Raw genomic sequence first — 16,592 nt, 5'->3', positions numbered from 1 at the left:
CAAGTCTAGTATGCAGTTCACTATTTGATGCAAGATTAAAAGCAACCATGAAAAATGTGCTGAAGGCCATCTTTTACACTCTCAATGTATTTTTATTGTAAAATTTTACAAAATGGAAAATTCTCTTAACAAACTTATTATTAATTATTATTATTATAACTATTAATGAAAGATTTAAAAATAGAAAAATGAACAAACTTAAATATATATTAACTTTTCAATCAAAATAAATTAACATCGACCTCTCAAAACAATGAAAACAGCAGATTGTTTTTAATTAGCTGCAAATATATTAATTTGAATATATTGCTAAACATTTCCCTGCCTTGATTAAAAGGTGACTAAATGTAGGCTAACACTGGTCTGTAGCCAGCTAGCTTATTTCACTGTGGACATTAAGCCAACAGGTTTCTCTCATTTCTCTCTTTCCCTTTTCGAAAACCAGATTTTGATTTAACGTTACTAGGCAACATTGTGGTGACCTGTAGTTCGGGCACATCTACTGACTGCAACTAAGCACCGTCACTGAGTTCGCTAAGGCAGGATCAAACCATTTTATGCAGATACAGGGGGGTGGTCAGTCAATATGGATGTTTACTTTTTGTCAATGGGGATTTATAACTTTTACTGCCAAAAACAAAGAGATCATTAATTTTATTATTGTATAAATATTTATACTGAATGATGATGGTTTAATAATTTTATATTAGGTTTTACCTATTTTTGGGGCTCTGTCAGTCATGAGCCCTTGGAATTGTCCTAACTTTTCTCCCCTATATGGCGCCCGTGAGCGTTCGAGCGTAAAATAAACATAACTGTTGTGAATTGAACCCCCTTATTTATTTTGTGTCGACATTATTCCCCCTACACTTCTACATTTAGTACATTCAGATTCCTCTTAGATACTATGCTGTACTACATTACCCATACTGCTTTGCGCCATGGCTATATATAGGCCTCACTTCCTGCCATTGTTCTCTGAATCGGTAATGTGGGAGTGCTTCAGCGGAGGCCACTCGGCCTCAAATCCTCCTCGAAGGATGTGTATTGTAAATCTAGATTATTATCCTTATTTGTGTATATTACTATGTTAACAATATTTATACTTGTCTTTGAACTGTTTGTTGTTGTATTTACCATATGATTTGTTTAGTTGAGTATGTTTCTGATATTATCGTATTGATTTGTAGTGAAATCAAACCATCCTGTCCAACCTATGTACATGTATTCCATTACCTGCTGATCTCCTTAATTGTCCTGCCTACATGTTTAAGGATTCTTATTGTGCACCTGCTGTTGACTTGATCTTGCATATCCAATTGATGGCTATTTAATATAGAAGAGAAAAGGAATTATTTTCCCGTGTTTTTGTTGGAACTGAGTTCTACATATTCGGAACTACGGATACAAGTAACAACTAGTATCCAACATATGGTACTTCGAGCCAGATATTAGAGATTTGTTGGTATGGATTTTGGATTTCCATGCAGGACCCACAATTCGGCGTTCCCTAAGAGTGAGAAGACCTCCAGCATGCTATGCAGACTGAATTGTGCAACAACGTGTTCCTCATCCCCTTCCTTCTTAAACACCAGATGAAAGTGATCATCAGATACATACTGGAAGTTCAGGTTCTTTTGAACTTGATCCACGTTCATCTGCTCCAGGTGGACTGTGTCGATGTGATTCATCTTATATGGATGTTATGGAAGAGAAACTTGGATTGAAGGTTATGATTGGTGATCGTATGTCTAAAATGTCCCGAATGGTAGTTCCTCCCGAACATTCTGATTCAGCCAAATCTTTTCAGGTTGATTCTTCTGAAAATGATGTTGATGCTAATGTTGAGGATGTTCATGCCAATCCTGATGCTAATGTTGATGCTAATGTTGACGTGGATGTTCCTATTGTACAGGAATTATGTGCACAGATTAAGAAAGTTGGGCAGAAACCAACAAGTAAACCAATAAGTTCCTTATCTGTCCTGTTATCCTTTTCATTGAGTAGATCTAGTTTTCTGCCACCTCCTCCTTTGTCGGTGTTACATAAGTCCACCTCCACATACTCAAGTATTTTTTCCCACAAACACAATTAGGTCTTGTTACGCAATCACATACAGTTCCACTGGTTTCTTATATCACTAATCACCCCTCCACTCAAAGGAAATCATTATCGGCTCAACAATTTAGTCCCCCTTAACTGTGTCCACATTTACAGAGTAATGCTATTCCATTCTCACAAACCGCATCATTTCAATTACCCAATGGTCCTCCGCATGTCGCCCCGCAGTACCCAGTGGCAGGTTTATGGCAGTCATCTGCAGCCCTACCCATTTTAGTGTGCCCGCTAATGTAGGTCCTCGCGGTCAACGAAATCCTGTACATCAACTAGGAAATCCAGTTATACGACACCCTGTTGTCTATATGCAACCAGCTGTGTCTATATCACCGTCGAATACGGTTCCACTTCCTTACCCATATACACAGCCATATTATGCTCCACCTTCTGCTCATTTCCATCCAACTTCTCCAGTCCAGGGACCTTCCTTTCCATTCTTGGTGAATGATGACCCTCAAGAGTTTGTAATGTTACAGTTAGCCTTAACCAACCTGTTGTCACCCTATGAGTTGGAACATTACAAATATCATATTTTGTTAGATCATTTGAAACTTTCATCTGCTCGTGATTTGGCCTTAGCTTATGTCAATGACCCTAGACCATATAGTATGGCTCTTCTGGCATTGCAACAAAGATATGGGCAGCCCCATCAGCTAATTCTGAAAAAAATCAAGTCCCTTCTAGCCCTACCAAAGGTGAAGTCAGGTGATACCAGAGCATTTAGAAGCTTTGCACTTAAAGTTTGATTTTTATCAGGTATGCTACAGTCATCGGGTCAAGCCCAAGTTGGATCTGAATTGTCTTGTACTTCCCATGTACACCAATTACTCAGTAAATTGACCCCCGAACATGTGACCAACTTTGCCTGTTATACCCGTACTATCCTGAATTGTGCATTCTACCTCTATAGATACATCCAGCTTCTTCCTGGCCAACAATTAGGCTCTTCTCTACTTGGTGTTCTACTCCGTTCCGGTTTATCCAAAGCGACTTACAGAGAGTTCAGGCAGCAAGCAAGAGATATGTCATGCAGGAGCTTTGTCATACTTGACTAATCAATGTTTTTGTGTCCAATAAGGTAATGTTCTAGCTTTTTTCAGCTACGCTTGATGGTCAAATTTAAACCATTTCTGTATGAAAAAATTCTGGAGGTTGCATCGATGCTTTCATTACGTCACGCTTAGATTACTGCAACACTCTTTATTGTGGTATTTCCAAGAAATCTTTTGCTCCTCTTCAATTGGTTCAGAATGCTACTGCAAAATTCCTTAATGGTCAGTGTAAATTTGACCATGTCACCCACATCTTCCGATCTCTGCATCGGCTTCCTGTGCACTACCGTATTAACTTTAAATTTCTTTTCAAATCCTTGAACATTCAAGCACCTCCCTATCTGGCTGAGCTTCTCCAGCCCCAAATCAATCCCGTATGTTGAGTTCTAGAGATGAGAATCTTCTTCTGGTCCATAGATCACTGTTAAAAACCAGAGGGGTCAGAGCCTTTGCCGTCAAAGGGCCAAAATTGTGAAACAGTTTGTCAGCCCACAATAGAATGGCTCCATCATTAGGCCAGCTGATTTTAAGACCTATTTAAAACGTATTTCTTTTCACTGCCATTTTATACTCTTTGAGGCTGAGGTAATCGTGTTGTTGAAATTAAAATTGGTTTAAAGTCTTGATTATCTCAATTAATATGTAGAAACTACACACAATAGAAGCAAAGCATGAAACATATTTTTACATTTAATTCTTTCATTTCAACATTAAAGAAATCAATTCAATCCAAATGATGTAGTCTAGCTATATGTTACAAGCACCGGAAAACTCTGATATGATGATTTTTATGGCAGATTGACAACAGATGGCAGTCAATCAGATTTGGCAGATTTTTAACATGGTGTATTTATATGTGTTTGTGTAATCTCTACTGGTCAAGGTGACTTGAAGTACTTGAAGCTCATATTCAGTGGGAGACATGTGGTAAATGCAGGAGGTTGTTCAATTCAATTCAAGTTTATTTATATAGCGCTTTTTACAATGTGTATTGTTTCAAAGCAGCTTTACAGGGGCAAACAGGAAAAACAGAAAAGTTAAAACACAGCGCAGTGCATGGTATTTATACAACGAGTAAGATCATTCTAATAAATAATATCTAATTTCTAATTAAATAAATAAATGAATGAATGCAGTCTCCCGGTGAGCAGACCAACACTGCCCTGCAGTGGCGAGGAACCCAAAGGCCAATGATTGATTAATGGAGAAAAAACCTCGGGAGAAACCAGGCTCAACCGGGAGGGCCAGATCCCCTCTGACGTGTCATAGCTGCACTCAAACTGGTGACATGTGATTTTAGTTTAGCATTTAATACCAAATATTGTAACTTCAGCATTAATAAGACAAATAGTCCGTCTTTGCTCTTGGTTGGGGATGTAGTGGTCTGAGCTGGGATGGTCCGATGGTCATATTTCTCTTGGCTGGTGGTGGAATTGCCTTAGATGGAGCTGGGATGGTCAGTCAGTCTGCAGCTGTAGCTGGCGTAATCTCAAATTGGGGATGGGCAACTGTCGGTCGTCTGGACATGGTGGAACTCTTCCTACCTCGGGATGGGCATCCCGAGGCAGAGGCGGAAAGAGAATAAAGAGAATAATTAGCGTAGCTGCTGTTCATTAACTATGAATTAAGTGAACGCTTGGCTGAAAAGATGTGTCTTTAATCTAGATTTAAGTTGGGAGAGTGTGTCTGACCCTCGAATAGTATCAGGAAGGCTATTCCAGAGTTTAGGTGCTACGTATGGGAAAGCACGTCCCCCTTTGGTGGATTTTGTTATTCTAGGTGTTATCAAAAGTCCTAAGTTTTGAGATCTAAGAGAGCGTGATGGGTTGTAACGTGATAAAAGCTCGGTTAAGTAAGTAGATGCTAAACCGTTCAGGGCTTTGTAAGTAATTAAAAGAATTTTAAAATCAATACGATAGTGAAGCGATGATAAAACTGGGGTTATGTGATCGTATTTTCTTGACCTAGTAAGAACTCCGGCAGCTGCATTCTGAACTAACTGTAGTTTGTTTATCGATGATACAGGACAACCACTAAGTAGAGCATTACAATAGTCAAGCCGTGAGGTCACAAACGCATGAATAAGCTTTTCTGCGTCTGCAACACACAAACTATTTCGTAATTTGGCAACATTTCTAAGGTGGAAGAAGGCTGTTTTTGTGATATTTGAGATGTGATTTTTAAATGACAGGTTGCCGTCTAATGTAACGCCTAGGTCTTTAACTGTATTTGTTGGAGTAACAGTGCAGCTTTCAATTTGCAGGCTGTAGTCGGAGATATTCTGTTTACTTGATTTTGGTGCTATAAATAATATTTCTGTTTTGCTAGAGTTTAAAAGGAGGAAATTACTAGTCATCCAATGTTTTATGTCCTCGATGCACTCTGCCAGTTTGGATAGCTTAAAGGAATCATCTGGTCTTGATGAGATATATAGCTGATGTAACGGGCATGCTTTGTCTTTGTCTTTAACATTTTCAGCTTTAATGCACGTCCATTAATTATTATAAGTTCTGCGTTGTGTTCTATGTTGTGCTGAATGAAGGAAGGACCCGGACTACGACCAGCTGCTGGTTGCTCTTTTAATGAAGGCAGAATGGTTGATTGTCTGTACAAATTAACAGAAAAACACATGAGGCGCTGTAACATGCAGTCTCCTCCACACAGTAAAGAGGTCTCAAGCTCCTGTTAGCTCCTCTCAGCTAGTCTGGTGCAAACTGCGCATACACACATGACTGATAAAACTTAGTATTACCAACAAAAATACTTTTAAATAAAATGTGAAAATGAATTAAATAAATTATAAAATGCTCAATGTATTGGATAACATAAATGTCTTTCCCATGCTTAATCAACCAGTGTTAACACATATAAACACTATGTCAAATGAATCATAATGAACATAATGAACATAATACACATACCTGTACAAATTAACAGAAAAACACATGAGGCGCTGTAACATGCAGTCTCCTCCACACAGTACAGAAGTCTCAAGCTCCTGTTAGCTAATAGATACAGAAAACCGTGTAAACTAGCATGTGGAAACATGTCTACTTTAAAGCTTGCAAAGAATCTGTTTACAAGGTTTATATTCAATTAACATAGTAACTGCATGTCCACAACCTAAAACTAGCATTTATACATGCATAAAACAAGGTTTATATAGTCCAAAGACCGAAATAAATGTTCAAGAATGAAAAGCAAAATAATACATTACCTCCTCTCAGCTAGTCTGGCGCAAACTGAGAGAAGCATCGAAAATGACGGCATAAAGCCTGCGACCTCTTAAAGTGACAGTACAGGTATTAACACTTAGTTCTTAGTACAACATTCAGGCATAAATATATAGGAAAGACACATTTTAAACGTATAGAAAACAATATTCATCAGGATTTGGTGACATTTCAACTAAAAGTAAAGATATAATATCAACCCGGTTACACTGAGTATCATCTGCATAACAGTGGAAGCTAATTCCATGTTTTCTAATAATTGCCGAGGGGCAGCGTGTATATGGTATATGTGGAGATGGTGGTCTAGTGGGTTAAACCACTGAACTGGTAATCAAAAGGTTGCTGGTTCGATCCCAGCAGCCACCACCAGTGTGTCCTTGAGCAAGACACTTTACTCCACGTTGCTCCAGGGGGATTGTCCCTGTAATAAGTGTACTGTAAGTCGCTTTGGATAAAAGCGTCTGCCAAATGCCTAAATGTAAATATGGAGAAAAGCAAGGGTCCTAAAACCGATCCCTGAGGTAATCCATAATTTACTTGCGTAAGATTTGACGATTTCCCATTTAAATGGACGTATTGATATCTGTCTGTTAAGTAAGATCTGAACCATTGCAGTGCCTGTCCCTGAATACAGATATAATTGTGTAAACGATCTAGTAGTATTTTATGGTCTACAGTATCGAAAGCAGCACTAAAGTCAAGCAGGACTAAGAGTAAAATGTTACCTTTATCTGATGCAATAAGGAGGTCATTTGTAATTCTAACGAGCACAGTTTCAGTGCTGTGATGCGGTCTAAGCCCATGTTGCTGGTCATGTCATCGAGCGATTCTATATTAGTTGGAAATGTTATAAGAGGAGTCAGATCTGGCAAGTTCTTTACGAAACTATCTTTAGTAGTTGAGGTGATTGTTCTACCCTGTCGATAACGAGATATACAACTGATTTCTGCAGTACATGTTATAAGATGGTGATCGGAAACATCGTCGCTTTGAGGTATAACATCGATATTGGTTAGATCGGCTCCGTGAGATATAATCAAGTTGGTGCGCAAGCGTTGCCCATAATCCTACCCCTCCACTTGCACGCTTTTTTGCAGCAAGCGCTCTTTTTATGAGCAGCATCCACTATGGCTTTAACCTATCAAAATTTTACTGAGCTCAAAACACAGTTATAATAATGAAATTCACAGTTGTATGACCTCAACAAAAAGAAAACAAATACAGAAATTTAAATATAAAAAACAGTGGGTTGATTTGCAAGTTAAAATACATGATATGTTCAATATGTCATAGTAAACTCTGCCTAACATGAGCATCCTTACTATTAATCACTCCCCTCAAAAATTGACTGCATATTTAAAATTTAAATCAACTTCAGGCAAGTTAGCGACCATTTTTCATTTGTGTTTGTTTACTCATTTGTAAGTTGCTTTGAATAAATTATCTGCTAAATTTAAATGTTGTTACTATATACGTCCACCCAGAGACAATATATTTTCACTACGAGAGATAACAGCAGTGCAGCAACTCCATAGCTCGCCAAGTCTGATGAAAGGGCCATAACATATTAGAATGTCATGACTAGCCAATCAAAATCAAGCATTCAAAAGTGTAAAATTTCTCTAATTTGTTCATATGAGTTTTTTTGCCATTGATATTCAGCTATCCCACCGTTGAGCACACTTTCCTTTTAAATGCTTAACACAAACAAACCAATTGGGATCATTTCCTTTTTGTTGTCACTTGATTCCATGTGTTGTGGCTTGATTGCTTTTTAAATGTTTTTTTTTTGTGTTGGGGCCACCATACAATAGAAAGGCAAACGAAGCAGCTTTAAATATGATAGTGCAAGAATTACAGTATTATGTATGGTTGTTAATATTCCTCGGTTGCACGTTTGGACTGTAAAGGAGTGGCTTTACAAGTTGGAACAAATTCAGGTTATCAAAGCTTTATTTAAACGTGAGCTGCTTTTACCCAGCAGATGAAAATCTCACTAGTATCAACCTATATATGCAAGGATTTTATTGGAATTGAGATGTTGTGTGAACACTGTTAAAAAATAATTCTGAACGAAAAACATGTTCTGTGATTTTCTGTTTATTTTTCCTTCTGTCTAGGAATTCATCAGGGAAGGTTGTCTCTACAAGCTCACCAAGAAGGGTCTGCAGCAGAGGATGTTTTTCCTTGTAAGATTTAACTTGGAGTCTGCTATTTGTTTTGCAGTCTTTTTTGTTTAACTCTCGACCCTGCTAATCAAAAACCTATCAAAGTTTTCAGACATGCTGCTTTACACAAGCAAAGGAGTGACGGCAACAAATCAGTTCAAAGTTCATGGACAGCTTCCTCTGTATGGCATGATTGTGAGTATATGCATAAGACAAAGGCTACTTCACACTGAATCTTGTCCCTGCGTAGAAAATGGGAAATCGACAAATTGATTTTTATAATGACCTGAATTTTTCACCAATATTGACCTACAAAAACAGTAAGATGAAGATTTTAAAGGACCAGTGTGTCATTTTCTTAGAGGGTCTATTTACAGAAATGCAATATAATATGCAAAACTACAGTCATGGCCAAAATTGTTGGCACCCCTGAATTTTTTCCAGAAAATCAAGTATTTTTCACAGAAAAGTATTGCATTAACACATGTTTTGCTATACACATGTTTATTCCCATTGTGTGTATTGGAACAAAACAAAAAAAGGAGGGAATAAAGCAAACTTGACATAATGTCACACAAAACTCCAAAAATGGGCTGGACAGAATTATTGGCACCCTTTCAAAATTGTGGATAAATAAGATTGTTTTAAGCATGTGATGCACCTTTAAACTCACCTGGGGCAAGTAACAGGTGTGGGCAATATAAAAAAATCACACCTGAAAGCAGACAAAATAGGGAGAAGTTGACTTAGTCATGGTATTGTGTGTCTGTGTGTGCCATACTAAGCACGGACAGCAGGAAGAGGAGAATAGAAATGTCGGAGGACTTGAGAACCCAAAATTGTGGAAAAATATCAACGATCTCATGGTTACAAGTCCATCTCCAGAGATCTAGATGTTCCTTTGTCCACAGTGCGCAACATTATCAGAGGTGTATAAAGAGCGTACATAATGAAGGATTATGTTTTTATAGTCTTACAATGATCTATTTCTATCCACATACACCACAGGTTCCTTGCATGTCATTTGCCATATTGTGTCGGTCTTTGTTCGAAAGGGAGAGGGAGTGGTGGACTGAGCAGTGGGTCACAATTTGCAACCTCAGCACTAGATGCCACTAGATTTTACTGACTTGTCCTTCAAAATTTAATGGTTAAAAAACACACTCCTTATCTCCCATGTCAAAAAGCTTGCCTAAAAAGGCCTCATGATGAAAGTGTTTTGCCTGTATTTAAACATTAGTAGCTAGCAATGTAGTGGTGTTTTTAAGCAATGTTAGAATTAATGTGGCTCGAGGTTCCCTCAAATTAAAGGAAGGACACTGGGAGGCTGTGATAGATCTGTGCTGCCTTTGTTGTGGCGAATCGGCCTTCCATCGCGGAAAGAAATCTCAGAGACAAGGGTTCCAGGTGCCAAGAGTTTAAACTTTTATTTGCCCGGACTAACAAAGTGGGATATTCAGAGTTCATCTGAAGGGATCCAACGAATACATATCTGACTCCATCTTTTATACATTGTTTTCCAGTTGTTATCACAGTTTAAACCAATCATGTGTGCATGACATCGTCTTCTTCCAATCAGGTTTCATATGACATCACTTTTTCATTAGCCCGTCCCTCTGCGCTCATAGTTCCGTCCTACCATATTTAGATTTAATGGTTGCGTGAGCCTCTCAAAAACAAGTGCCTCTTTATCTTGACACTTTCCTGGGGGTTTCGGACGATACATGATTTAACCATGTTTTTATTAAAGATGAGCTCATGGTTTAGCGATAATGAGCTACCGGTGTCCTCGGTTGTATGCCATTTAATTAAACTTCTCTACAAAAGTGTGTGGGGAGTTCGTCTTAGTGTTAAAAGATATTTGGTGTGTGTGCAGATGTTCAAGTGTTCAGACTCTTGTTAAAATGAGCTCACTGTTTAGAGATAACAGCGTCCTTGACTCTATGAGACAAACCAAACTTCCTTATTCTTATTTGTGGTGTACGTGCAGCTAAGATAAGATGCTTGTTGTTCATGCAGGTGTTCATGAGCTCATACTTATACACGAGGCCCAATCTTGTTTCCTAAGAATACATGAAACCTATAACTAACTAAATGTATCATTTTATGTAAGAAATCTCAATACTATAATAGAAAAACCACCATACCTTACATTTAAGGTTCCTTATTGTAGAAATAAAGACGTTTCAGGCCATGTTTGGAATGTCTACAATTACCTAGAATTTGAATTTGTGAGCTTTGTATTACTGTAGTTACAAGGATAGTAATATTTTAAGTCAAAAGCATAGCACAAGCTGTGAACTGTTGATATTGGCTTCAATGGGCTTTGTACACTAGTCAACGTTTGAAGTGGATCAAAACCTTTCATCAAGGTTGTTCTAAATTCAAAATGTGTTTCTTTAGCAAGTCATGCATAACATTAAAGTCCGTTATTAGTCAATGTTGTCATTAAAGAAATGTCATCCTTAATGGCTTTTGATGGTCTCCAGACATGACTGTTTATCACTAGGTACCAATTGATCTCTCACAGGTGTCCATAATTGGAAACTTGTTATCATTTAAGGCTCTAAAAGCTCCACTTGTGGTCAGAAAGCATTGAAAATGCCACGTTTAGTAAGATTGCAGGATTCTGACCTCAACAGGGCCATTGGGATGATGCAAGGAGGTATGAATCAGCGTGAAGTTGCGGATGCAGTGGGGACGTCTCAAAGTGTCATTTCCAGAGCCTGGAACAGGTTCAGAAGGTCTGGTAGTGCGAGTCGAAGGCATGGTGGAGGCAGGCAACGGGTCACAACACCAAATCAAGACCGGTACTTGACCCTGCATGCCCGCAGACATAGTTTAATGCCTGCAGTCAGCCTGCGAAATGACCTTCAGGATGCGACCGGGGTGCGAGTATCCACTCAAACTGTGAGGAGACGACTTCATGAAGTTGGCTTAAGAGCCAGAAGACCAGCTGTGAGGGTGCCTCTTTCCAGAGCACACAAACTGGCACGTCTGCAGTGGGCCAGAGAACACCGCAGGTGGACACTGAATGAATGGGGTACAACCCTCTTCACAGATGAGTCCCGGTTCTGTGTGGACTTCCTAGACAGGCGTAGGAGGGTTTGGCGTCGCCCTGGGGAGAGAAATTTGCCACAAAATGTTGTACAGCATGACAGTTTTGGCGGATCATCGGTCATGGTTTGGGAAGGCATCTCCTTGGGTGGAAGGACTGAGCTTGTCATTATCGAAAATGGTAGTCTGACAGGCCAAAGGTATAGAGATGAAATTCTGAGACCAGTTGTGCGACCGTATGTTGGCGTCATGTGGCCAGATTTCATGCTTATGGATGACAACGCCCGCCCACATCGAGCAAGGCTGGTAACTGAATTCTTGGAGGAGGAAGGCATCTCAAGGATGGAGTGGCCAGCCCGGTCACCCGACTTGAACCCCATTGAGCACATTTGGGAGCAGCTACAGTCAAGAGTGCAAGCACGTCAGGTCCCTCCAACAACCTGTGTGGAGTTGCAAACAGCATTGCTGGAGGAATGGCAAGCCATCCCGCAACAGAATATCCAAAACCTCTTCTCAAGCATGCACAGGCGATGTGAGGCTGTGATCAATGTCAGAGGGGGTAACACTGCCTACTGACTGGTTGTCTCAATGGATAACATTTGTTTTTTTTTGTTCATGACTTTTGTTGCATTTGTTAAACCATGCAATTCATGCTTGTTTTACAGTACAGAGATTATTGATCTGCTGTAACATGTTCAATAACATCTTTTTTGTTGAACTGTAAAAACTTTCTTTCCTGTTTTGAGTCTATACACTGACACTTGACATAGAGTGACTACAGTACAGTACAGTAGACTATCCAGTGCATCACCATTATGACCATTTTGCTGGTACCTCGAGGCATTCCAAAGGCACAACATTGTGCACGACATTAAGAGGCATTTCTAGTGCATTGTGACTTCAGGTGAATCACAAAGTTACTGAACAACCAACAGTATTTAGGTGAACTTTTGTTTTCACAAATGTGTGACAAGCCAATTCAGACCTTGTGAGAAAGAATCATATCTGGGCATCATTAAAAGTAATGAGGAATAAAATCCCATTGATGACAACATTGATTATTAGCAGACCTACATGTTTATACATGAATTTAGAACAATACCTGTTCTTGTCTTAGGACAATTTTGATTCACTTTTTTGAGCCACTTCAAACGTTGACTAGTGTAGTTCTTTGTGTAGTCTTTATTTATACAGGGTTGTTGTGCATTTAATGTTTCATTAATGGTTAGGTGTGACAGTAGCCTGTGGCCTCTCTGTTAACCTGCATGTCTGTGCTTCGCTCCTTCCCTACAGCTCATTGTGCTGGATGCTCCGGTGAGTATGATGAAACTCCCATGATTCTGTTCTTCCAACCAACAAACCTAAAAAATCTGCCTGCAACATTTTTACCTCCCCTCTGCCTCATTCCTCTCCATCCCTGGCTTTATAGAAATGAGTACTACTGGAAGTCAGGATTATAGACATTACGTCAGCCACATAATAACATCAAAGAATGCTAATAATCAAATTTCTTAAGATACTTTCTCTGGACTGTGTGTTTTGCAGGTGGAGGAAAGCGAGAATGAGTGGTTTGTTCCTCATTGCTTCACTATATATTCTGCTCAGAGGACCATTGTCGTGGCAGCCAGGTGAGATACAGAGCATGTTGCAATGCTTAGTGAGTGTTTTCACACTTGGGCTTATAAGCTTACGTTTTACACTTAGTTTATGTGGGCTTGGAAAGTCCCAGTCAATTTTTGGGAGGGATAACATTTTTAATATTTTGCCAGCCAGTCAAAAAAAAGAGAGTTAATGTCATTGAATGTTGTTGAACTGAACCAGACACCAAACAAAGTTATTCAGCCGCTTATTAACAGTGCTTCTGCAAACCAGACCTTTCGGATAGTTTATTTCAATAAAGCAGTTCAAAGACTGTTGACAATCCACTCGGCATATTCCAATATATAACTCTGTAATCAGTTCATAACTCTCATCAGTTCACACATCATCATCATGATCTGACATGTTTCTTACATTTAGGTTTTGAAACTACTGTAGGTACTCAACCAGGATGCCTACGCTGCGTTGAGTGCCAACGATGTGGAAGGGCGACAGTTAAAAAAACATTTACATTTGAAACAAGTTCGGTAAATTTCCTCCAGGAGGCACACAGGGACAATTGCATGAGGGCTGTCATTATAAACCGACGATAAATATCACGTGATTTATGCACAGCTTTTGAGTGAAGTACGGGAAAATGCTGCTGCCTACGAATACCACTGGGCACTCTCGTGCAGAAACTCCAGATACGCACTGCAGAAGAAGACCATAACACGTTCTAGAATCTAGGAAATGCCTATGGACATCTTTTTATCACTGTTACTCAAGGCTCATCAGGTATTTTTATGATAATTAAGTATATTATAATTTGGTGACTAAGATAAACGAACCCCCCACTTTTGTCAAAGGATGCGCTATAGAGCGCCTGCTCCACGCAAATTTATACGCTTTTGCCAATGTCTAATTATAATTAATATTGATGTGTGTGTGTCGATGTTCATGCAATTAACAGCATGTTAAGTGACTTTAAACACTTGAAAAGTTTTTCACGTTGCCATGGCAACAGTATTTAAGATATCAAGAATCCCTATCTTAGATTTACATCAGCAGTGTTTTTATATTATTCAGGTGTTGGTCAAGCATATCAGGTCAAAAAAAAGAGTACATAGCATTTAAAAAATGACACGGTTCCTGTTGCCAGTTGGTGGCACTCCAATTCTGTCTCATAATAGTCATATATTTGTGATCAGCCTGACACAAAGTGCAAACTGATAGAGTTGGATCAAAATCCGACAAAGCATGAGGAAGTTATAATACACATCCTGTTTCTCATTTCTCGCAATAAATTTGTTGCCTCGCTACTGCCAAACCATTCAAGATATCAAAATTCCTTTGCCAATTTTTCATCCCCTTTGTCTTGAGATCATGTTGACCTAGTGTGGTGGCAATTGGATAAAAATCCTAGGAGGAGTGTTGCAAATTCCACAGCGTGCACTTTTCAAACAAACATAAATAGCTCACTTCCTGTTGGGCGGACCATATGACATGCAGCGCAAAAGTCGTTGGGCTTGATAAGATTTATATGTGTACCAAGTGGCATATTTATATATGCAAGTCTGTATGAGATACGCAGCAAGATTGTTTTACTTTTCCAGGTGACGCTGTAGAGCTCCTTTGCTATGCCCGGCTTCAAGCCTCTGTGGCATCCTAGTGGCCGCAGCTTCCAATGTGTGTGACAAGTGTCAAGAGCTTTCATGCACGTTAAGGGCCTCAAAAGACCCCTAACGATCGAAGAAGTGTAGTAATAATAATTAAAGCTGCAAGCAGCGTTGTTCGGGCCCTCGCGCCAGTGGCACCGCAACCTTGTGCGATTGCATTAGGAAAACAGAAAATGGTAGATGATAAAGTATATGCAGGCGAATTATAGTAAGATCTGTTATTTATTTCTAAGTGCCACATTCATTTTTGCCATCTGGTGGCGCTATTACTACAAGTGAACATTGACATGGATATGTGTTCAGGCCAGGAATCCTATTAAATGTGTGAAATTTGGAGCTGGTCAGACATTGTGTGCCTGAGTTACTATAGCTTACTGTTACATGGCGAAACATCAAATTTTATCTGGCCGGCACGGACACGCCCCTCAACGAAAAGTCAGGATTTTGCAATTTATCATCACAAAGGTCTGAAGATCGTATTGGCTATACTAGCTATATATGATGCTGATCTGTTTAAATGAGGAGTAAATCACAGTTTAAACATGGGACTTCCTGTTTCCTGCAGGTGGCGCTATAACTGTATCCAAATATTATATGAAGATGTCTTCAGGCCAGGACTTCACCCAGAGTTCACACATTTGGTTAAAGTCTGGGGCCTTTTGGACATTCTTTGCCTGAGTTGCAACAACTTCCTGTTCATGGCGAAACACTATGTTATACATTCCTTAATATTTTTTATGGGAAGATGGAGTATACAATTTTTTTTCAATACAGCTTTTATTTTCTGTATGCCAAGCATAATCACCTTTATAATTGTATTATAATGGTGTTAAATGACACGACAATAACAAAAGCAGAACTGAAATCTATGAACCGCATTCTTGCATGTGTGATTTGACTGTCCAGGTGGGTGAGGGAAGAGTGAAGTGCCGTTGAGGTGCGCGTCCTCTGTTGACCTATTGTGGCGATAGGTAAATTGAAATGGGTCTAGTGTAGCAGGGAGACAGCATTTTAAGTGGGATGCAACCAGCCTCTCAAAGCACTTGGCAATGATGGGGGTGAGTGCAACAGGACAAAGTCGTTAAGGACCGAGGCAGTGGAGTGTTTCGGTACTGGTACGATGGAGGAGGTTTTGAAGAAGGGAGGGACAGTTGTTTTGGCCAGGCACAGATTGAAAATTGAAAGTGTTCTTCAATCCTCTGTTTATGTGCGAGTTTGGCCTGGCAGATACCCTTCCTAGGGTCGGTCTCCAGACCTGAAGGCTGCATCTCTTGGTTTGAGTAGGAGGCGATAATCATTGTTATGAGCTAGCAACATCACACATTTACACCAATACAGTCTTTATATCACAATACATAGCCAATAATCTTAAATATCTTAATAGAGTAACTGTAAACTATAGCATTGATGACTAAACCCAGCTAACAATGACGTACACATGTAAATTTAACAGACTATATGGTGGAATAGGACAACAATTTGCTTAAAAACCTGGCAGACCGTACTCATAACAGATATCAGAAGTGGGTCTGACACTCAGTTATGTAGATTATATTCAATTACCTTTGTACCTTTTCCGAGATTTGCAGATGATGGTTATAATCCACCGTCAAGGATATGCCGCGAGTCGCGTTTGAAGTGATGTCAACACCCTTTTCGACTGATTGGCTAGAGGAGGAGCTGTCAATCTAGAACAAGTGGACCAAT

At 39.4% G+C, this 16,592-nt stretch overlaps 1 protein-coding gene across 8 annotated transcripts in view; it reads left to right on the top strand.

Annotated features, from left to right (window-relative positions):
• The window catches only part of farp2 (FERM, RhoGEF and pleckstrin domain protein 2), a 127,511-nt gene that overhangs the window by 84,021 nt on the left and 26,898 nt on the right, over positions 1 to 16,592 (top strand). For 6 of the 8 annotated variants that reach the window (XR_008906983.1, XR_008906982.1, XM_056750747.1 and 3 more), the window contains 4 exons: positions 8,524 to 8,592; positions 8,677 to 8,766; positions 12,922 to 12,942; positions 13,174 to 13,256. Coding sequence is in view for 6 of the 8 variants with exons in the window: in XM_056750747.1 (XP_056606725.1) it covers positions 8,524 to 8,592; positions 8,677 to 8,766; positions 12,922 to 12,942; positions 13,174 to 13,256 (263 nt within the window). In the remaining 2 variants the exon portion in view is untranslated. Of the gene's footprint in view, positions 1 to 8,523; positions 8,593 to 8,676; positions 8,767 to 12,921; positions 12,943 to 13,173; positions 13,257 to 13,647; positions 13,892 to 16,592 lie in introns of those variants that run through there. The other 2 variants (XM_056750751.1, XM_056750746.1) reach the window with 2 other exon arrangements.

The sequence above is a fragment of the Triplophysa dalaica genome, chromosome 6 (genome assembly GCF_015846415.1).
Source record: "Triplophysa dalaica isolate WHDGS20190420 chromosome 6, ASM1584641v1, whole genome shotgun sequence".
Lineage (NCBI taxonomy): Eukaryota > Metazoa > Chordata > Actinopteri > Cypriniformes > Nemacheilidae > Triplophysa > Triplophysa dalaica.
This window is presented reverse-complemented; position numbering and strand designations above follow the sequence as displayed.